The sequence below is a fragment of the Heptranchias perlo genome, unplaced genomic scaffold (assembly GCF_035084215.1).
Source record: "Heptranchias perlo isolate sHepPer1 unplaced genomic scaffold, sHepPer1.hap1 HAP1_SCAFFOLD_44, whole genome shotgun sequence".
NCBI lineage: Eukaryota > Metazoa > Chordata > Chondrichthyes > Hexanchiformes > Hexanchidae > Heptranchias > Heptranchias perlo.
The window spans coordinates 4,957,370-4,980,012 of NW_027139453.1; the positions used below are offsets into that span (position 1 = coordinate 4,957,370).

Below are 22,643 nucleotides of genomic sequence, written 5' to 3' on the forward strand. Positions count from 1 at the left end.
CAGGACACCTTGAAGAACTCCACTGCTTTTCTTACAACAATGACCATGGGATATTTTACGTCCATTCTAGAGGGCAGACGGGGCCTCGGTTCAACATCTTATACAAACGACAGCAACTCCGGCAGTGCGACGCTTCCTCAGTACTGATCCTCCAACGGTACAGTACTCCTTCAGTACAATTAACCACGATTTTGGGCTCAAAGTCTCTGGAATTAGATTCGACCCCACCACTTCCGAACTTCGAGACAAGTGCGCAATTAAATGAGCCACAGCTGACATCATAACACAGTACTTCACAAAGACCCCTTCATACGTTTACTTCGACTTACGTGGGATCAATGCAAGAAACAAGGTTAGATATTCAACCTTGTGAATCATGATTTGTTGATTCGACATTAGCTCGGTGCCTGAAACTAATTTAAAGGCGGTTTACCTTTCGCATCTGATTAAATAGGAAGCACCCGGAAGCTAGAGAGGTACATGAGGGCGAATGGGATAGAAGGTCATGCTGATAGGGTGAGATGAAAAGGGGCGGGATGAGGCTGGTGTGGGACTAATTGGATGGCTCTTTCAAAAAGCCAGCACGGGCACGACGGGCCGAATTGCCTCCATCTGTGCTGTACGATTCTATGATTCTAAAAAAAAACATTGTTGGGTCACAGTGCCAGTTTCAGTTTCCATATGCTAAACAAACATAAAAGGGTTAATTTCTTCGTTGGGCTGACATCCGAGAGTCACTGAAAAACACATCAGCAAGGAAGCTAAAATCTGACAGAGAAGTGGGTTAACGGTTTACAACGGATTCTCAAACGTCCGTCAGAAGGCAGGTGTCTGGAGACGCATCTGGAGAGGTGACTCGCCTATGAACAATATGAAACATCGGTGACAGGTTTTTTTTAAGCGGTCTGACATGAACCAGGTAATCAGCGCATCTCTTGGCAATAATTCAAATAACAGGAGGGATATGAATATACTTTGATGACGAGAGTTTGGGAATTACTCTCTAGTATCATAGGGAGACACGTGTAATATTGACAGATAGAAACAAAGATAGAGAGATAGAGAGAGAGATAGACAGATAGAGAAAGAGAGATAGAGAGACAGATAGACAGGTAGACAGAAAGATAGATAGATAGATAAATAGATGGATAGATAGTTACATAGAAAGAGAGCGATAGATGGATAGAGGGGTGGATAGATAGATAGATAGATAGATAGACATAGAGAGATAGATAGATAGAGGGGTGGATAGATAGTTAGATAGACATAGAGAAATAGAGAGACAGAGAGAGATGGAGATTGATGGACAGACGGACAGACAGAAAGGCAGATAGTTAAACAATAAGATAGATAGATAGACAGACTGACAGATAGATAGAGAGATAGAGAGAGAGAGATAGAGATAGATGGACAGACAGAGAGCGAAAGAGAGAGAGAGAGAGAACTTATCTCAGCCTCTTTCACTGATCACTCTTTCCTGATGGCGGAGGCTTTGTGGTTTTAGCGCCCTTTATTCCTCAACAACCCCCCCGACCCCTGAGGTGGCCCGGAGCTTTTTGAAGCGAGTCGCGCCGTGATCTTGACGCTGTGGTACTATCGCTAGCGCAGTAATACACAGCTGTGTCACTGGGCTGAATTTGGGTCAGGTTAAGGTGGTAGGAATCGTCCCTGCCCCTGGCTGCAGACACTCGCCCTTCGAACCCTTTGGATATCTCGGGGCTCTCCGTCCGATATGCGGAGATGAGGACCTCCATGGGCAGATTTGGGGCCTGTCGATACCAGTAGGTTCTGGGATGTTCTTTGGGTACAAAACATGTCAAAATCACCGATCCCAATCTGTACCCGGTCAGGAATCTATGCTTTTGAATAATCCTTTCGGTCACAGCCTCTGCAAAAGACACGGATGTTAATGGACATTTTCTCATGTTACATCCTCTTGAGAGATATAGGCGAGAGGGGGAGAAAGAGAGGGGGAGACAGTGGGGAGAAAATAAGAGAGAGAAGGAGAGAGAGGTGAGGGAGAGTGGGAGCGGGAGGGAGAGGGAGGCAGAGAGAAATGGATAGAGAGAGGGGGAGAGATCGATCTCTCTATCTCTCTCCATCTATCCATCTATCTATCTATCTATATCTTTCTCTCTAACTATCCATCTATCTAGCTTGCTATCTATCTATCATTAGAACTAGTTGGAGGGTCATGTCCGAGACAGGCGGAGGTTTATGTTGCACAGATCAGCCCGAATGTGTCTCTGTGCATCACTGCAGGCACAGAAATACCGCGCCGTGTCGTTCGGCTGCACGCTCGATATCCTCAGATCGAAGGAATTGTCTGCAGATTTCTTGGCAAAAAATCGCTCCGTGATCCCGTCTGCCCTGCTCGAATCTCCTCCCTGCACCGCCTGCAAGAGCAGCTCGAGTCCCAGGCCGGAATACTGACGGTACCAGTACATGTAAGCATCAGTCCCTTGTTGGGTGCACGGAATAGTCACCGACTCCCCATCTCTCACCGTCACATATTTCCGGGACTGCACGATCTTCTGACACTGGCCAACTTCTCGAAACAAATCAGGAATAAACAGCAAATACATTCATTTCCCCAGAAATAAGACACAACGAACCTGTTTAATTATTAACTGTTCCATTTAATTTCATTCGATGTGTTGCCTGTATTTGTCACTTGAATCAAATTGAGGTGTTTAAGAAGATTGAAGTATTAGATAGGGTAAATAGTGTGAAACTATTTTCTCTGGTGGGGGAGTCCTGAAGAAAGAGGACATTAAAATTAGAGATCTGCCGTTTCGGGTTGATGCAAGGAAGCACTTCTTCACAAAGGGGAGTGGAAATCTCGAAATCTCTCCTCAAAAAACTGTTGAGACTGGGGGTCAATTGAAAATTTCAAAACTGAAATTGGTAGATTTAGATTAGGCTGGGCTATTAAAGGTAACGGAACCAAGGACGGTAGATCGAGTTAAGATACAGATCGACCGTGGTCTAATTGAATGGCGAAAGAGACTCGAGGGGCTGAATGGCCTTCTCCTGCTCCTTAACAGACACATTCAATCTGCTGCACCGCTAGAAATGCTGAGCTTAATCGATTCGTCAAAAACAGAAGAATATCCTAAACCCTTATGAATATGTAGTTTGTTGGAAGCCAGTTGTTTTAATGAGGCTCTCCTTGTACAAGGGACAACTGTCAGCGATTGACATCGAAAATATCACTTACTGGTTCAAACAAAATAACAATAACCCTGTGCTCTCTCTGTCCATCCCGCCTGTATTTCAAACATAATTTATCGCCTTTATTTTTCACTGAACAGATACAGTCTCTTTGCTCCAATAATGCTGCTCTCTTTCATTCTCCCTTTCTTTCTTTCTTTCTTTCCTTCTTCCTGTTATCACTTTCTTGCTTTCTATCTTTCATTCTTTCTTTCTCTCTTTCCATCTTTCTTTCCTTTCTCTCGCCCTTCATGTGACGCTGAGCTCTCTCTTTACTTACCCGCCAATAGGAACAACGGCAACGTGCAGGACAATAGACAAATCCGCATGATCGGGGACAAAGGGTCTGAGAGGTGGAGCCCAACGGTGAACAAGTTGCCCAGATGCCCGAGCTAAGATACTGTTCTGTGCAAGAATGGAAATGGAATTGACAGACCCGCCCGCCCCGCTGGCTCGATTTTAAAGCCCCGCCCCGTCCGCTCTGATTGACAACCCCTCCGCACTCCATCTGAATGTCAGCTCCGACCTTAACAAACTGATTGACAGGCCCGCCTCGCCATTTCTGATTGACAGCCCTGCCGCTTCCTCTCTGATATACAGCACCGCCCCTCCCTCTTTGATTGACAGTAAGCAGAGCGGATGGGAGCAGGTTGTTGCAAATTGATAGGCTAAGTGAGTGGGCAAAGCTGCAGAAGACTGAGTTTAACGTGGACATGTGTGAGGTCATCCACTTTGAACCTAACAGAGATAGACCAGAATATTTTCTAAATGATGAGTAGCTCGGAACTGTGGAGGAGCAGAGAGGTTTAGGGGGTTCATGCACTGAAATCCCTAAAATCTAGTGGACAAGCAGAACAAGTAATTTAAAAAGCTAATGGAAAGTTGGCCTTTATCTCAGGAAAGCTGGAATAAAAAGGGTTGGAAGTGAACTTACAGTTGTAAAGAGTTCTGGTCAGACCCAATCTGGAGAACTGCATTCAGTTCAGGGCACCGCACCTCAGGATGGATATATTGGCCTTGGAGAGGTTGCAGTGCAGATTCACCCAAATAAAACCGGGGCTAAAAGGGTTAAATTATGAGGACAGGTTGCATAGGTTAGGCTGGTATTACCTTGAGCGTAGAAGATTGAGGGATAATCAGATTGATGCTAAAATGTTTCGCTATTATAGCTGTAGAGCAACTATGTCCTCTGGAGGGGGAGTCCAGAACAAGCTGGCATAACCTGTAGCGGTTCAAGAAGGCAGCTCACCACCGTCTTCCCAACGTCAATTAGGGATGGGCAATAAATGCCGGCCTTACCAGCGACGTCGACAAGCAATGAATGCATAAAAAACTCCTAAAATTAAAACCGCACCGTTCAGGTGTGAAGTCAGGAGGCACTTCGTCACAGAAAGGACAGTGGAAATCTGGAACTCTCTCCCCCAAAGGGCTGTGGAAGCTGGGGGTCATTTGCAGCTTTCAAGACTGAGATCGATTGATTTTTGTTACCTAAGGGTATTAATAGTTACAGCTCCAAGGCGGATACATAAAGATGAGGTACAGATCAGCTTTGATCCAATTGAATGGTGTAGCAAGCCCGAGTGGCTGAATGTCCTCCTCGTGTTTCTGTATAACAGCATCGGGGGGCTGAACGGCTTCCTCCTGTTCCGAAGTAACTGACTCGAGGGGTTGAATGGCCTCCTTCTGTTATTATTAAACAATGTTCAGGACACTTCTGCAGTTTATGTTCCTAGAGCGCCCTCTGCTGTTTGGTTGGAGAATTAAAACACAATCTCAGAGGATGAAAACTCACCAAATTTCAACATTCCTTCTTTCAATTTTTCCGTCTATCTTTATTTCCATCCTTCATTCATTCTTTCTTGATTTCTGGGATGAGGGGGTTATCTTATGTGTAAAAGTTGGACAAGTTGGGCCTGGCGTTTAGAAGAATGAGAGGTGATCTTATTGAAACATATAAGATCCTGTGGGGAAGAGAAGGAGTAGATGCTGAGGGGATGTTTCCCCTCCGAGCGAGATTAGAACAAAGGTCCACCGTTTAAAAATAAGGGGTCTTCCATTTAAGATGGAGATGTGGAGTCTGTGGATCTCCCTTCCCCAGAGAGCGGTGGAGGCAGGGTCATTGAGTATTTTTCAGGCTGAGTTAGGTAGATTCCTGATTAACAAGGGAGGCAAAGGTTATTGTTGGTAGACGGGGAAAGAAGGGTTGAGGTCGCAATCAGATCAGCCATGATCTTATCAAATGGCAGAGCAGGCTCGAGGGGCCTGATGGCCTACTCCTGATCTTAATTCGTATGTTCTTTCTTTCTCTCGCTCCCTTTTCCTCTATCCTGCCTATGTTGAACATTTGATTTGTAGGCTCTCTAATCCACTCCAGCTCCAGACCCTAAGGTTTTATATGTGACATGGGGCGTTTACCCGACAACAGGAACAACGACAAAGTGTAGAAAAGACCATGAGGTCCAAACCCGTTAAACCAATTTATTCCCACACTGACCCCTCTCCCGTAACGTCTCCCCGCGCCGCTCGATACCCAGGAGTCAGATCTCGAACTTCACAAATCAGCCCCATAATGCTTGATCCCTCCTTACTTCATCTCACCCTATAAGCATAGCCTTCTGTTCCTTTCTCCCTCGTGTACTTATCTCGCTTCCCCTCAAATGTATCTATGCTAATCACCTCAACCACTGCTTGTGGTAGCGAGTTCCACATTCTAACCTTTCTCTGAGTAAAGACACTTCTCCTGAATTTCTTATCGGATTTAATCGTGACCATTTAATTTATGGTGCCTAATGTTAGTCTTCCGACCAGAGGAAACACGTCCTCTACACCCACCCTATCAACTCTTACATCATTTTAAAGACCTCTATCAGGTCACCCCTCAGCATTCTCTTTTCTAGACAAAAGAGCACCACCCTGTTCAGTCTTTCCTGACAGTTATAACCACTCAGTTCTGGTATCATCCTTGTAAATCTTTGTTGCACCTTCTCCAGCGTCTCTATATCTAATCCCTCACGTTTATTCTAATCCGTCTCGTTTTGTCAAAGACACGTTCACTCAGCAAAAATTCCAACAGGAGGAGGCGACGCGCGGTTTTAAATTAAACAGGTGTTTCCTGCCCACTTTGGGGTTTTTGTTGAGCTCCTCGATCTCTCTGAGTCACTGTGCTGACTCCAGGCGCAGTAATACAAGGCCGAGTGATTCGCCCGCAGGCTGGAGGTCTCCAGGTTGAACTGGTGGTCATTCGAACGCTCGGCGGTAAATCCGTCCACCGTCCCCTCCGGAGTCACGAAATTAGTACCCGCAGAGTAAAACATAAACTCTGGCTCTTTCCCCGGGTATTGTCTGTACCAATAGATGCTTGGCGTAATGGTGCCCTCCACAGCGCAATTCAGTTCCACTCCCTCCCCATGAAATTTGGAGACAGTGGCGGGCGTCTGGCGGATAATCTGCGAGTTCACGTCTGCGAATGAAACGGGGGAGGAAGATATAATTAAATGGGGACATTCGGGGAAACGTAGAAAGAGAGCAAGAGAGAAAAAGAGAAAGAGGGACAATCAGAAAAAAAGAAAAATAGAGAAAGAAAGAAAGAGTGGAAGAGAGAAAGAGCGAAAGAGAGAAAGAAAGAAGGGATAAGGGAAGGAAGGTAAGAAGGAAAGGAGGAAGGAAAAAAGAGAAAGAAGCAGAGAAAGAACGAACGAAAGAAAGAAAGAAGGAAAGGGGGAAGATAATAACAAAGAAGGATCGAAGGAAGGACGGAAAGGAGATAAAGAATGAATGAATGAAAGACAGGAAGAAAGAAATAAAGAACAAAAACGTAAATAAATGTTATTAACTGAAATTATTGTTTGAAAATATCTTTTACGTTGAAATAAGATGATCAGACCCAGTAACAGAGACATCATTTACTTGAAGCTTTGTCTTAATAAGGAAAGGAATGAGAACAGCAGCGTTGAGTCTTGTGAGGAGCCAACCCGCTCTTTTCAAATCATTGAGGGAAACATGAAGAGCAGAAGGAAGTGATGCAGATTTGGACAAGCCCCGCCTTCCCTCTCCGATTGACAGCCTCGACCCTGCCTCTCTGACTTAAAGCCTCGCCCCTCACTCTCTGATTGATATCCTCGACCGTCCCACTCTGATTGACAGCCTCGACCCTCCCTCTCTGATTTAAAGCCCCGCCGCTCCTTCTCTGATTGATAGCCTCGACCCTCCCCCTCTGATTGACAACCTCGACCCTCCTTCTCAGATTGGCACCCTCGACCCTCCCTCTCTGATATAAAGCTCCAGCCCTCGATCTCTGATTGACAGCCTCGACCTTCCCTTTCTGATTGACATCCTCGACCTTACCCCTCTGAATGACATCCTCCACCCTCCCTCTCTGACTGATATCCTTGACCCTCCCTCTCTGACTGACATCCTCGACCCTCCCTCTCTGACTGACATCCTCGACCCTCCCTCTCTGACTGACATCCTCGACCCTCCCTCTCTGATTGTCATCCTCGACCCTCCCTCTCTGACTGACATCCTCGACCCTCCCTCTATGATTGTCATCCTCGACCCTCCCTCTCTGATTGTCATCCTCGACCCTCCCTCTCTGACTGACATCCTCGACCCTCCCTCTCTGACTGACATCCTCGACCCTCCATCTATGATTGTCATCCTCGACCCTCCCACTATGATTGTCATCCTCGACCCTCCCTCTATGATTGTTATCCTCGACCCTCCCTCTCTGATTGTCATCCTCGACCCTCCCTCTATGATTGTCATCCTCGACCCTCCCTCTATGATTGTCATCCTCGACCCTCCCTCTATGATTGTCATCCTCGACCCTCCCTCTATGATTGTCATCCTCGACCCTCCCTCTCTGACTGACATCCTCGACCCTCCCTCTATGATTGTCATCCTCGACCCTCCCTCTCTGATTGTCATCCTCGACCCTCCCTCTCTGATTGTCATCCTCGACCCTCCCTCTCTGATTGACAGCCTCGACCCTCCCTCTCTGATTTAAAGCCCCGCCGCTCCTTCTCTGATTTCAAGCCTGGACCCTCCCCCTCTGGTTGACAACCTCGACCCTCCCTCTCTGAATGGCACCCTCGACCCTCCCTCTCTGATATCAAGCTCCAGCCCTCGATCTCTGATTGACAGCCTCGACCTTCCCTTTCTTATTGACATCCTCGACCTTACCCCTCTTTTTGACATCCTCCACCCTCCCTCTCTGACTGACATACTCGACCCTCCCGCTCTGATTGACATCCTCGACCCTCCCTCTATGATTGACAGCCCCGCCCCTCTCTCTCTGATGAGCGATAAGTCGAGCAAATGGAAGCAAGAAGTTGCAATGGGCCCATAGAGAGTTTAATTAAGTGGTCAAAACTGCGGCAGATGGAATTCAATGTGGGCAAGTGTGAGGTCATTCAGTTTGGAACTAAGAAAGGTAAATCAGAGGGTATTTCCCAAAAGCTATGAAGCCAGGAACTGTGGAGGAGCAGAGAGATTTAGGGGTCCTTGTACGGAAATCACGAAAACTAGTGGACAGATACATGAAATACGTGAAAAGGCTGATGGAATTTTGGCCTTTTCCTCAAGGGGATTGGAATACAAAGGGGTGGAAGTTATGCTCCAGTTATATAGAGAGCTCTGGTTAGACCCCATCAGGAGAACTACATTCAGTTCTGGGCAATGCAATTCAGAAGGATATATTGGTCTTGCGGAGGGCGCAGGGCTATTTGAGCAGAATGATACCGGGGATTAGAGGGTTATATAACGAGCACAAGATGCATAAACTTGGCTTGTATTCTCTGGAATATAAAAGATTAAGGGGTGATCTAAATGAGGTGTTTCAGATCAATAAAGGATTTGACAGCGTAGTAAGAAGGAAACCATTTCCTCTGGTGGGGGAGTTCAGAACAAGGAGTGTGTGTGTGTTTGGGGTGGGGGGATCCTAACCTTACAATTAGAGCTAGGCCGTTAAGGTTGATATCAGTACGACTTCTTCACACAAAGGGGAGTGTAAATCTGGAACTCTCACCCCTCAAAAGGATGTGGATGCTGGGGGTAAATCGGGCTTACAACAGAGATATCATTAGATTTTTTGGGATAAGAGATGTTGAGCAATGGCGGGTAAATGGTGTTGAGGTGCAGACCAGCCATGAACTAATTGAATAGCGGAGCAGAGCAGAAGGACTGAATGGCCTCCTCCTGTTCCAAGTCAACCATGTTCAGGGCACTGCTCTGTTTCATGGTCGTAGATCGCCCTCTGCTGTCCCCGTGGAGAAAGCAAACGCAGTTTCGTTGGATAAAAATCCAACCGTCTTTTTACATTCTTTCTTTCTTCCTTTTTTCCCTTCTTTCCTTCTTCATCTCTTTCTCTTTTCGTCCATCCCGCCTGCATTTAACACTTGATTTGGAAGATCTCTAATGCTGCACCAGACCCGAACGCCTCTTTGTGACACCGGGCGCTCGCTTTACTTACCCGCGAACAGAAACAGCGACAAAGTGTAGAAAAGACCATGCGGTCCAAACGCGTTTGTCCCAAATTTTCCTGCACCGATGCCACATCTACCTCCCTCACCCAGCAGTCTGATCCCCAAATTCACAAATCATTCCCATGCTGTTTGTATTCCTTCTCATGACTCTAATTACATGGAATGAACAGCACCTAAACAGGCCGTTCCTCCAAACTGGTCTATGCTGGTATTTATGCTCCACACGAGCCTCCTCTCACTTTCTACCACTCACGTAATCAGCATGTCCGTCTATCCCTTTCCCCCTCATGTACTTATCCACCTTCCCCTTAAATACATCTATTCTATTCGCCTCAACCATTCCTTGTAGTAGCGAATTCCACATTCTAACCTCTCTCTGTGTAAAGAAGTTTCTCCTGAATTCCCTATTGAATTAATTAGTCACTATTTTATATTTATGGCCCCTAGTTCTGGTCTCCCACACAAGTGGAAACATCCTCTCTAAGTTTACCCTATCAAACCCTGTCATTGTTTTAAAGACCATTATCAAATCATCTCTCTGCCTTGGCTTTTCTAAAGAAAAGAGCTCCAGCCTGTTCAGTCTTTCCTCATAGTTATAACCTCCCAGTTCTGGTATCATGTTCGTAAATATTTGTTGCACCTTCTCCAGTGCCTCGTTATCTAATCTCTCACTTTTATTTTAACCTGTCTCTTGTTTGTATCAAATACACGTTCGCTCTGCTACAAAACCCAACATGGCAGATGAAATTAAACGCAGAAAATAGCGAATGATACATTTCGGTAGGAAGAACGAGGAGGGGCAAAATAAACTAGAGGGCACAACTCGAAAAGGGGTACAGTGATAGGGATATCTGAGGGTATGCTTGCACAAATCGTTGAAGGTAGCAGGGCACGTTGAAAAAGCGTTAAAAATGCATACGGGATCCTGTGCTTTAAAAATAGAGGCATAGAGTACACAAGTAAGGAAGTCATGATGAACTTTTATAAAACATTGGTTCGGACACAACTGAGTATTGTGTCCAGTTCTGGGCACCGCACTTTAGGAAGGATGTGAACGATGAGGGTGCAGAGAGATTTTCTAGAATGATTCCAGGGATGAGGGACTTCAGTTACGTGGATAGACTGGAGAAGCTGCGATTGCGAGGAGATTTGAGAGAGGTATTCAAATCATGAAGGGTCTCGAGAGAGTGGATCGAGAGAAACTCTTCCCATTGGTGGAGCGGTCAACCACCAGAGGATATCGATTTAAGGTGATTGGAAAATGAAACAAAGGCGACACGAGGAAAAACTTTTTTACATAGCGTGTGGTTAGGATCTGGAATACACTGCCTGAGCGGGTGGTGGAGGCAAATTCAATCATGGCCTGCAAAAGGGAAATGGATAAGTACTTGAAAGGAAAATAATGCAGGGTTATGAGGACAGAGCGGGGGACTGGGACTAGTTGGATGGCTGTTGCATGGAGGCGGCACGGACATTATGGGACAAATGGCGTCCTTCCGTGCTGTAACATTTCTATGATTCTATAAAGAGAGCAGAAATAGGCCATTCGGCCCAACTGGTCTATGCTTGTGTTTCTGATGCACAGGGGCCTCCTCCCACGTTATTTCATCTCACCCAATCAGCATTTCCGTTCATTCCTTTCTTCCATTTGCATTTATCAACATTCCCCTTAAATGCATCTCCACTATTCGCCTCAACTACTCCATGTGGTGACGAGTTCGAAATTCTAGCCACTCTCTGGGTAAAGAAGTTTCTCCTGAATTCCCTTTGGATTAATTAACGACTATGTAATATTTAAGGTCCCTACATCTGGACTCCCCCACAAGTGTTAACATGATCCCTACGTCTACCCGATCAACCCCTATCGTAATTTTAATGAACTCCATCGGGTCATCTCTCAGCCTTCGCTTTTCTACAGAAAAGATCCCCACCCTGTTCAAACTTTCCTGATAGTTATAACCTCTCAATTCTCGTATCACTCTTGTAAATCCTTAATGCACATCCTCCAGTGCCTGTATACCTAATCTCTCAAGTTTATTATAGAATCTTGTCAAACAAAAGTTTGCTCTGCAAAAGAAACCAACAGGTAGAGGCGAAGCGCGGTTTTGTGTCAAACAGGTGTTTCCTGCCCACTTTAGGGTTTTTGTTAAACTCCTCGATCTCTCTGAGTCACTGTGCAGACTCCAGGCGCAGTAATACACGGCCGAGTGATTCGGCCAGAGGCTGGAGGTCTCCAGGTTGAACTGCTTGTCATTCGGTCGCTTGGCGGTAAAACCGTCCACCTTCTCCTCTGGACTCGCGTGATTGGTACCTATGGAGTAAAACATGAACTCTGGCCCCTTCCCCCGGTATTGCCTGTACCAATACATGTTAGGGTTGCTGGTGCCCTCCACCGTGCACTTCAGTTCCACTCCCTCCTCAGGAAATCTGGAGACAGCGCCGGGGATCTGGTGAATCCTCTTCGATTTCACGTCTGGGAAAGAGCCGGGGAGAGGAGGATATCATTAAATAGGGACATTCGGGGCACTGGGGAAATGGAGAAAGAAAGAAAGGAAGAAAGTAAGAGGGAAAGACAGAACGATCAAAAACGTTAATAAATGTTACGAACAAGAATAATGGTTTAAAAATAACTTACGATGAATCAAGATGATCAGGCCGAGCAACAGATTCATCTTTTACTTTAAGCTTCAGTCTTAATAAGGAAAGGAGCGAGAACAGCAGCGGTGAGTCTTGTGAGGAGCCAACCCGCCCTTTTCAAATCATTCAGGAAAACATGAAGAGAATAAGGAAGTGATGCTGGGTTGGACAGGCCCCCTTTTCCGGTTGAACCAATTAGAACCAATGTGGTTGCTTATGACGAAATTGTATATTTTCTATTTACAATTAGTTATGCAATTAACTATATCTAGATAACCAATTTGCCACATGTGGCGATCAGCTATTGGACAACGCTGGCCTAAACCAAGCCCGTTATATAACGAGAGGCAGATCGTACAACAACATCATGTAGTGATGCAGGTTAGGAAACGCCCCGCCCTCCCTCTCTAATTGACAGTCCCGCCCCACTCTCTCTGATTGACAGCCCACCCCTTGCTGAAAAGGTATGAACTGTGGAGGAGCAGCGAGATTGAGGGGTCCAGGAACAGAAATCACCAAAATTCATGGACAGATACATAAAATAAGTGAAAAGGCTAATGGAATGTTGGCCTTCATCTCAAGGGGACTGGAATAAGAAAGGATGGTAGTTATACTGCAGTTTTAGACAGCCTTGGGCAGGCTCCATCTGGAGTGCTGCGTTCAGTTCCGGGCCCCTGAGCTCAGAAGGATCTATTGGCCTTGGAAAGGGTGCATAGATCATTCAACAGAATGGTACCGGGGCTTCGTGGATTAAATTATGAGGTCAGTTGGCATACACTTGGCTTGTATTGCCTGGAATATAGAAGATTAAGAGGTGATTTAATTGAGGTGTTTCAGATGATTAAAGGATTTGATAGGGTAAATAGAAAGAAACCATTTCCTGTCTGGGGAGTCCAGAACAAGGGGTCACCTTAAACTTAGACTAAGGCGGTTCAGGGGTGAAGTCAGTCAGACTTCTTCTCACAAAGGGTAGTGGAAATTTGGAAATCTCTCCCCCAAAAAGGTGTGGACGCGGGGTGTCAATTGAAGCTTCCAAGACTGAGATTTATAGATTGTTTTTGGTCAGGGTGTCTAGGGATATGGAACAAAGGCGGGGAAATGCCGTTGAGATACAGATCATAAATGAACTAATTGAATGGCGGAACAGAGTCGAGGGAATTGACTGACTTCCTCCTGTTCCAATGTTACAGGCTCGAGGGGATGAATGGACTCCTCCTTTTCCAATTCAATTATGTTCAAGGCGCTGCTCTGTTTGATGGTCCTAGAACGCCCTCTGCTGTCCTCTTGGAAAACTAACAGAGTGAATGGATGAAAATACAAAAGTCTTTTGACTTTCTTTGAATCTGTATTTTTTCCTTCCTCTCTTTCTCTTTTCACCTATCCCGCCCGTATTTAACACTTGATTTGTGGCATCTCTAATGCTGCTCCAGACCCAAAGGCCTCTTTGTGACACCGGACGCTCGCTTTACTCACCCGCCAACAGGAACAGTGACAAAGTGTAGAAAAGAACATAAGAACATAAGAAATAGGAGCAGGAGTAGGCCAATCGGCCCCTCGAGCCTGCTCCGACATTCAATAAGATCATGGCTGATCTGATCCTAAACTCAAATCTAAATTCATGTCCAATTTCCTGCCCTCTCCCCGTAACCCCTAATTCCCTTTACTTCTCAGAAACTGTCTATTTCTGTTTTTAATTTATTCAATGATGCAGCTTCCACACCTTCCTGGGGCAGCAAATTCCACAGACCAACTACCCTCTGAGTGAAGAAGTTTCTCCTCATCTCAGTTTTGAACGTGCAGCCCCTTATTCTATGATCATGCCCCCTCGTTCGAGTTTCACCCATCCTTGGGAACATCCTTACCGCATCCATCCGATCAAGCCCCTTCACAATCTTATATTTTTCAATAAGATCGCCTCTCATTCTTCTTAACTCCAATGAGTAGAGTCCCAATCTACTCAACATCTCCTCATATGTCCGCCCCATCATCCCCGGGATTAACCGAGTGAACCTTCTTTGTACCGCCTCGAGAGCAAGTATGTATTTTCTTAAGTATGGATACCAAAACTGTATGCAGTATTCCAGGTGCGGTCTCACCAATACCTTATTTAACTGCAGCAATACCTCCCTGTTTTTGTATTCTATCCCCCTAGCAATAAAAGCTAACATTACGTTGGCCTTCTTGATCACAAGACCATTAGATCAACACGCTTTCCAACATTTATTCCTGCAATGATCCCATATCCATCTCCCTCACCCAGGAATCATTTCCCAAATTCAAAAATCATTCACACACTGTTCGTATTCCTGCTCATCACTCTAATGGCATAGAATGAATACCACGGAAACAGGCCGTTCAACTGCACACGAGACTCCTCCCATATTATTTCATCTCACACAATCAGCATATGCGTTGATTTCTTTCTTCCTCACGTATTTAACTGCCCTCCGCTTAAAGAGATCTTTGCTGTTGGCCTCAACTACTCATGTAGTGGCGAGATTCACATTCTAAACCCTCTTTGGTTCAAGACGTTTCTCCTGAGTACCCTTTGGATTAAAAATGCTATTTTTTATTTTTGGTACCTGCTTCTGGTCTCCCCCACATGTAAAAACATGTTCCCTACATTTGCCCTATCAGTCCCATTCATACGTTTAATAAGCTCCATTGCGTCACCTCTCAGCCTTCGCTTCTCTAAAGAAAAGAGCCCCAACCTGTTCACGATTTCCTGATAGTTATAACCTCTCAATTCTCATATCATGCTTGTAAACCTTTTTTGCATCTTCGCCAGTGCCTCTATATCTAATCTCTCACTAAATTCTAACTCGTTTCAACTTCTTTTCAAATGAAGGTTTGCTCTGCAAAAAAAACAGGACGCTGCAAAGCGCGGTTTTGTGTCACACGCGTGTTTCCTGCCAATTTGGGGTTTTTGTTAAACTCTTCAATCTCTCTGAGTCGCTGTGCAGACTCCAGGCGCAGTAATAGACGGCCGAGTGATTCGCCTGTAGGCTAGAGGTCTCCAGGTTGAACTGCTGCTCATTCGGTCTTTTGGCGGTAAATCGATCTACCGTCCCCACTGGACTCACGATATTATTACCTGTGGAATAAAACATAAACTCTGGTTCCTTCCCCGGGTATTGTCTGTACCAATACATGTAAGGATCACTGGTGTCCTCCACCGTGCAGTTCAGTTCCACTCCCTCCCCAGGAAATCTGGAGACAGCGGCGGGCGTCTGGTGAATTCTCTTCGAGTTCACGTCTGCGAAAGAAACCGGGGTAGGGGGGTATAATTAAATAAGGACATTCGTGGAAATGGGGAAAGGGAGAAAGAGAAACAGAGAAACGGAGAAATAGAGAGAGATAGAAACAGTGAGGGAGAGAAAGAGCGAATGGGAGAAATAAGGAAAGAAAGAGGGAAAGAAAACCGATCGAAAACGTTAATAAATGTTATTAACAAGGATAATGATTTGAAAAAAGTAATTTACTGTGAATCATGATGATCAGGCCCAGTAACAAATTCATCTTTTACTTTAAGCTTCACTCTTAATAAGGAAAGGAGCGAGAACAGCAGCGGTGAGTCTTGTGAAGAGCAAACCCGCCCTTTTCAAATCATTCAGGAAAACATGAAGAGAATAAGGAAGTGATGCAGGGTTGGACACGCCCCCTTTCCCGTTTGAACCAATTAGAATCAACATGGTTGCTAATGATGAAGTTACATATTTAATATTTACATGCAGTTAATCAATTAACCACATCTGGATTCCCAATTTGCCACATGTGACTAGCGGCTATTGGTCAACGCTGGGCTAGACCAAGCCCGTTAGATAACGAGATGTAGATGGTAAAACAATATTTGCGTCAAACGTGGCTGCTCAACTGTTCCACCGTATGGTTGGGCTCATTATTGGGCCTATGACGATCAGGAGGATTCAGAGACTCGCACTTGATTGGGGAACGTGCAAACGGCCCCACTCCATTCAGACTGCAGTTAACCCGTTGCATTTCAGAGAAACCAATCGATGAGTTGGAACACGAATGGCCACGGATATAGAGTTATATGGAAGAGCAAATAATTTCCATTGTTTGCTTAATGCACTTTGCTCTGACTTTTATTCGAATCCAACAATACAATCTAAGGACCTTGGACCTACCAGCCAAAGATGCAACGAGTCTCACCACTGAGCCAACCCGCATCAGTGGGTCAACACCGCCACCTGACGGCGGAAGGTCTGACCTCCATCAGACGGCCAACAGCGCCACATGCTGAGTTCCAAGCTGGGCTTCGTTGTCACAAGAAAGAAAGAAAAACAGAAGGAAGGAAGGACGGATAAAGGAAGACAGAATGAAGGAAAGGAATGAACAGAAAGAAAGAAAGAAGGATAGAAGGAAAGATGACATAAAGAAATATTAGTATCACGAATTATTGTTTGAAAATATCTCTTGCAGTGAAATAAGATCATTAGAACCAGTAACAGAGATATTTTTTACATGAAGCTTTTCTCTTAATAAGGAAAGGAACGAGAACAGTAGCGTTGAGTCTTGTGAAGAGCCAACACGTCCTTTTCAAATCATTCAGGTATCATGAGAAGGATAAGGAAGTGATGCAGGTTTGGAGACTGACCTCTCCAACTGAAAATATATAGAGCAAATGGCAGAAGGAATTTGCAAAGTGCACATAGACAGGTTAAGTGAGTTGTCAAAACTATGGCAGATTGAGTTCAAAGTTGCAAAGTGTGAGGTCATTCATTTTGGACCTAAGAAATGTAAATCGGAGAGTATTTCCTAAATGGTGTGTAGCTCGCAACTTTGGAGAAGCAGAGACATTTGGGGGATCCATGTACATAAATCAATAAAATTCGTGGATAGATGCATAAAATAAGTGAAAAGGCTAATGGAATGTTGGCCTTTTCCTCAAGGGGATTGGAATACAAAGTCATGCTCCGGTGCTATCGAGAACTCCGGTGAGACCCCATCTGAAGAACCGCGTTCAGTTCTGGGCACCGCACATCAGACAGATATATTGGCCTTGCAGAGGGCGCAGGGCAAATTGACTGGAATAATACCAGGGCTGAGAGGTTTAAATTATGAGTACAAGTGGCATAAGTTTGGATTCTATTCCCTGGAATATAGAAAATTAAGGGGTGATCTAATTGAGGTGTTTAAGAGGATTAAAGGATTTAATTGGGTCGATAGAAAAAGAAAAATTACCTCTGGTTTGGGAGTCCAGCACAAGGGGACAGAACCTTCAACTGAAACCAAGGCCGTTCAGGTGTGATGCCAGTAAGATTTCTTCACACATAGGATAGTGGAAATCTGCAACTCTCTCCCCCAAAAAGCCCGTGGATGCTGGGGGTCAATTGGACCTTTGAAGACTGAGTTTGATAGATTTCGGTTGGGTCAGGGGACCGAGGAATATGGAGCAAAGGCGGTAAATGGAGTTGAGCTAAAGATCATCCATGAACTAATTGAATGTCGGAACAGACTCTGGGGAATCAATGTCATCCACCACCTGTTCATACTTAACAGGATCAAGCGGCTGAATGGCCTCCTCTTGTTCCAATTCCACCATATTCAGGATACTACAGTGTTTTTTGATCCAAGAGCGCCCGCTACTGTCCTCATGCAGAAAGGAAACACAGTGTCAGTTGATAAAAACCAACAGTCTTTATACATTCTTTCCTACTTCCTTTCTTTCCTTCTTTCTTTCTGTATTTCTTCCTATCTTCCTCATTTTCTCTTTTTCCCCTCCCTCCTGTATTTAAGATTTGATTTGTCGGATCTCTAATACCGCTCCAGACCCAAATACCTCAGTGTGGCACTCGGCGCTCGCTTTAATTACCCGACAATAGAACCAGCGGCAAAGTGTAAGAAAGACCATGAGGTCCCCCATTTATTCCTGCACTGATCCCACATCTATCCAGGTGTCAGTTCACCAAACTACACAGATCATTCCCATACTGTTTGTATTCACGCTCCTCACTCCAATTACGTCTGAACAGCACAGAAACAGGCCATTACGCCCAACTGGTCTTTGTCGGTGTTTATGCTCCACACGAGCCTCTTCCCACCTTACTTCATCTCACCTTATCAGCATATCCGTCTATCCCTTCCCCCGCTTGTGCACTTATCCAGCTTTCCCTTAAATGCATCTATTCTGTTCGCCTGAACCATTCCTTATCGAAGCGAGTTCCACATTCTAACCTCTCATTGGGTAAAGACGTTTCTCCAGAATTCCCTTTTGGATTAATTAGTTACTATTTTAAAGAATCATGGAATCATAGAAAAGTTACAGCACCGAATAAGGACACACGGCCCATCGTGTCCGTTCCGGCTCTATGCAAGAGCAATCCAGCTCGTCTCACTATCCCGCCCTTTCCAAGTAGTAGTGCATTTTTTTTTTCCTTTCAAGTGCTTAACCAGTTACCTTTGGAAGGCCATGATTGAATCTGTCTCCACCATACTCTCGAGCAGTGCATTCCAGAACCTAACCACTCGCTGTGTAAAAAAGTTTGTCCTCATGTCCCCTGGTTCTTGACCCTACCGCCAATGGGATGTTTCTCTCTGTCTACTCTGTCTGGATCTTTCATGGATTTGAACACCCTATATCAAATCTCTTCTCAACAGTCTCTGTTCCAAGGAGAACAAGCTCAGCTTCTCCAGTCCATCCACGTAATAAAAGTCCCTCATCCCTCGAATCATTATAATAATATCTCTTCTGCACCCTGTCTAAGGCCTTCACATCTTTCCTAAAGTGCGGTGCCCAGAACTAGACACAATACTCCAGTTGTGGCTGAACCAGTGTTTCATAAAGGTTCATCATGACTTCCCTACTTTTGTACTCTATGCCTCTATTTATAAATCCCAGTATGCTTTTTAACCGCATTCTCAACTTGCCCTGCCACCTTCATCGATTTGTGCCAATATACCACTAGATATCTCTGTTCCTGTACACCTTTCAGAGTTGTGCCCTCTAGTTTGTATTGCCTCCCTTCGTTCTTCCTACCGAAATGTATCACATCGCATTTTTCTGCGTTAAATTTCATCTGCTACGTGTCCGCCCATGCCATCAGACTGTCTATATCCTCTTGAAGTCTATCACTAACCTCCTCACTATTTACTACCCTTCCAAGTTTTGTGTCATCTACAAATTTTGAAATTGTGCCCTGTACACCCAAGTCCAAGTCATTAATATATATCAAGAAAAGTAATGGTCCCCGCACTGACCCCTGGGGAACACCACTATACAGCTCCCTCCAGTCGAAAAATAACTGGTCACCTCTACTCTCTGTTTCCTTTCCCTTAGCCAATTCTGTTCCCATGTTGCTACTGCCCATTTATTCAATTGGCCGCAAGTTTGATGATAAGCCTACCGTGCGGCACTTTTTCAAACGCCTTTTGAAAGTCCATATACACCGCATCAACCGCATTGCCCTCATTGACCCTATCTGTTACCTCATCAAAAAAAATCTATCAGGTCAGATAAACACGATTTGCCTTTAAGAAATCCGTGCTGGCTTTCCCCATTCAATCCACACTCGTCCAAGTGACTGTTAATTCTTTCCACTATTATCGTTCCTAAAACTTTCCCCAGCACCGAGGTTAAACTGACTGGCCTATAGTTTCTGGATTTATCCTTACACATTTTGTAACATTTGTAATTCTCCAGCCCTCTGTCACCACCCCCGCAACTAAGGATGTATGGAACATTATAGCCAGTACCTCTGCAATCTACACCCATACTTCCTTCAGTCACCTAGGTTGCATCTCATCCGGACTGGGTGACTTAACTACTTTACGTACAGCTAGCCTTTCAAGTGTCTCTTCTTTATCAATTTTTATCCCATCCAGAATCTCAACTACATCTTCCTTTACTGATACTCTGGCAGCATTTTCTTCCTTGGTAAACACAGATGCGAAATATTCATTTAGTACCTCGGCCATCCCCTCTGCCTCCATGAGTAGAACTCCTTTGCGGTTCCTAATGGGCCCCACCCCTTCTCTCTATACCCGTTTCCGGTTTACATGCCTGTAGAATACTTTTAAATTGCCTTTTATGTTGGCCGCAAGTCTATTCTCATAATCTCCCTTTGCCCCTCTTATTTCCTTTTTCACTTATCCTCTGAACTTTCAATATTCTGCCTGGTTCTCACTTGTGTTATCAACCTGACATCTGTGATACGCCCATTTATCCCGTTTCATTTTACTCACTATCTCTACTGTCTTCCAGGGAACCCTGGCCTTAGTTGCACTACCTTTCTGCCTAGTGGGAATGTCCAGAGACGGTATGCGAACCATTTCCTCTGTTCAATTGCAGTTTTACCTTCCAATCTTTGATTCCAATTTACCAGGGCCAAATTATATTGATGGTCCCTAGTTCTGGAAACATCTTCTCCACGTCTACCCTATCAAATCCTGTCAAATCTCAGGTTTCACTTTGATAGAGAAAACAGCCCCAGCCTGTTCAGTCTTTACTGGTACTTGTAACCTGACATCCTTGTAAATCTTTGTTGCACCCTTTCCAATACCTCTATATCTAATCTCTTACTTTATTCTAGACCGTCTCTTTCTTCTTATCAAAAACACGTTCGCTCTGCCTAAACAGTTCAACAGGAGGAGGCTGCGCGTGGTTTAATGTCATACAGGTGTTTCCTGCCTACTTTCTGGTTTTTGTTAAACTCCTCGATCTCTCTGAGTCACTGTGCAGACTCCAGGCGCAGTAGTACACGGCCGACTGATTCGCCCGCAGGCTGGAGGTCTCCAGGTTGAACTGCTGGTCATTCGGTCGCTTGGCGGTAAAACCGTCCACCTTCGCCTCTGGATCCACGTGATTGGTACGTGTGGAGTAAAACATGAACTCTGGCTCCTTCCCCGGGTATTGTCTGTACCAATACATGTCAGGGTTACTGGTGCCCTCCACCGTGCACTTCAGGTCCATTCCCTCCCCACGAAACTTTGAGACAGCGTTCGGCGTCTGGTGGATCCTCTTCGAGTTCACGTCTGGGAAAGAGCCGGGGACAGGAGGATATTATTAAATAGGGATATTCGGGGTAATGGGGAAAGTGAGAAATAGTGAACGGAAGAACGAAAGAAATAGAGAACGTTAGAAAGATTGAAGGAGAGAAAGAACGATCGAAAACGTTAATAAATGTTATCAACAAGAATAATGGTTTGAAAAAATAACTTACGGTGAATCAAGATGATCAGGCCCAGCAACAGATTCATCTTTTACTTTAAGCTTCACTCTTAATAAGGAGAGGAGCGAGAACAGCAGTGGTGAGTCTTGTGAGGAGCGAACCCGCCCTTTTCAAATCATTCAGGAAAATATGAAGAGAATAAAGAAGTGATGCACGTTAGGACAAGCCCCCTTCCCCGGTTGAACCAATTAGATTCAATGTGGTTGCGAATGACGAAGTTGAATATTTTGCATTTACAATCAGTTCAGCAATTAACCACAACTGAATTCCCAATTTGCCCCATGTGAATAGCGGCTTTTGTACAACGGTGGACTAAACCAAGCACGTTAGATAACGAGATGCAGATGGTACAACAATATCTGGGTCACACGTGGCTGCTCAACTATTCTACCGCATGGTTCGACGCATGATTGGGCCTATGACGATCAGGAGGATTCAAAGACTCGCCCTTGATTGGGGGACTTGTAAACGACCCCACTCCATTCAGACTGCAGTTAACCCGTTGCATTTCAGAGAAACCAATCGATGAGTCGGAACACGAATGACCCTGGATATAGAGCCATATGGAAGAGGACGTAATTTCCTGGGTGTGCTTAACGCCACTTTGCTCTTATTTCTTATTGAAATCCAACAATAAAGTCTGAGGACCTTGGACCCAACAGCCAGAGGTACAACGAGTCACAGCACTGAGCCAGCCCGCATCAGTGAGTCAACACCGCCACCTGGAGGCGGAAGGGCTGACCTCCATCAGTGGGCCAACAGCGCCACAAACTGAATTCAAAGCTTTTTATTGTCACAGAGCACCCGGCAACCCCTGCCCACACCTCGCTGTGAGTGCTCAAGGCGCAGTAATACAAAGGCCGTGTGATACTCCCTCATGCTGGAGGACTCAAGGTTGAAATCTCCACTTGCCTGGATGAGTGGAGCTCCAACAACACTCAAGAAGCTCGACACCATCAAGGACAAAGCAGTCGGCTTGATTGGCACCCCATCCACCGCCCTAAACATTCACTCCCTTCACCACCGGTGCAAAGTGGCTGCAATGTGCACCATCCAGAGGATGCACTGCAGCAACTCGCCAAGGCTTCTTCGAAAGCACCTCCCAAACCCGCGACCTTCG

At 45.2% G+C, this 22,643-nt stretch overlaps 1 gene segment (V, D, J or C); it reads right to left on the reverse strand.

Moving 5' to 3' along the window:
• Window positions 1–2,149: 2,149 nt before the first annotated feature.
• LOC137312862 (T cell receptor beta variable 6-6-like) lies at window positions 2,150–3,628 on the reverse strand. The segment is given in 2 exon segments: window positions 2,150–2,548; window positions 3,494–3,628. Coding segments are annotated over 2 exon segments (405 nt in total).
• Between the last annotated feature and the right edge of the window lie 19,015 nt (window positions 3,629–22,643).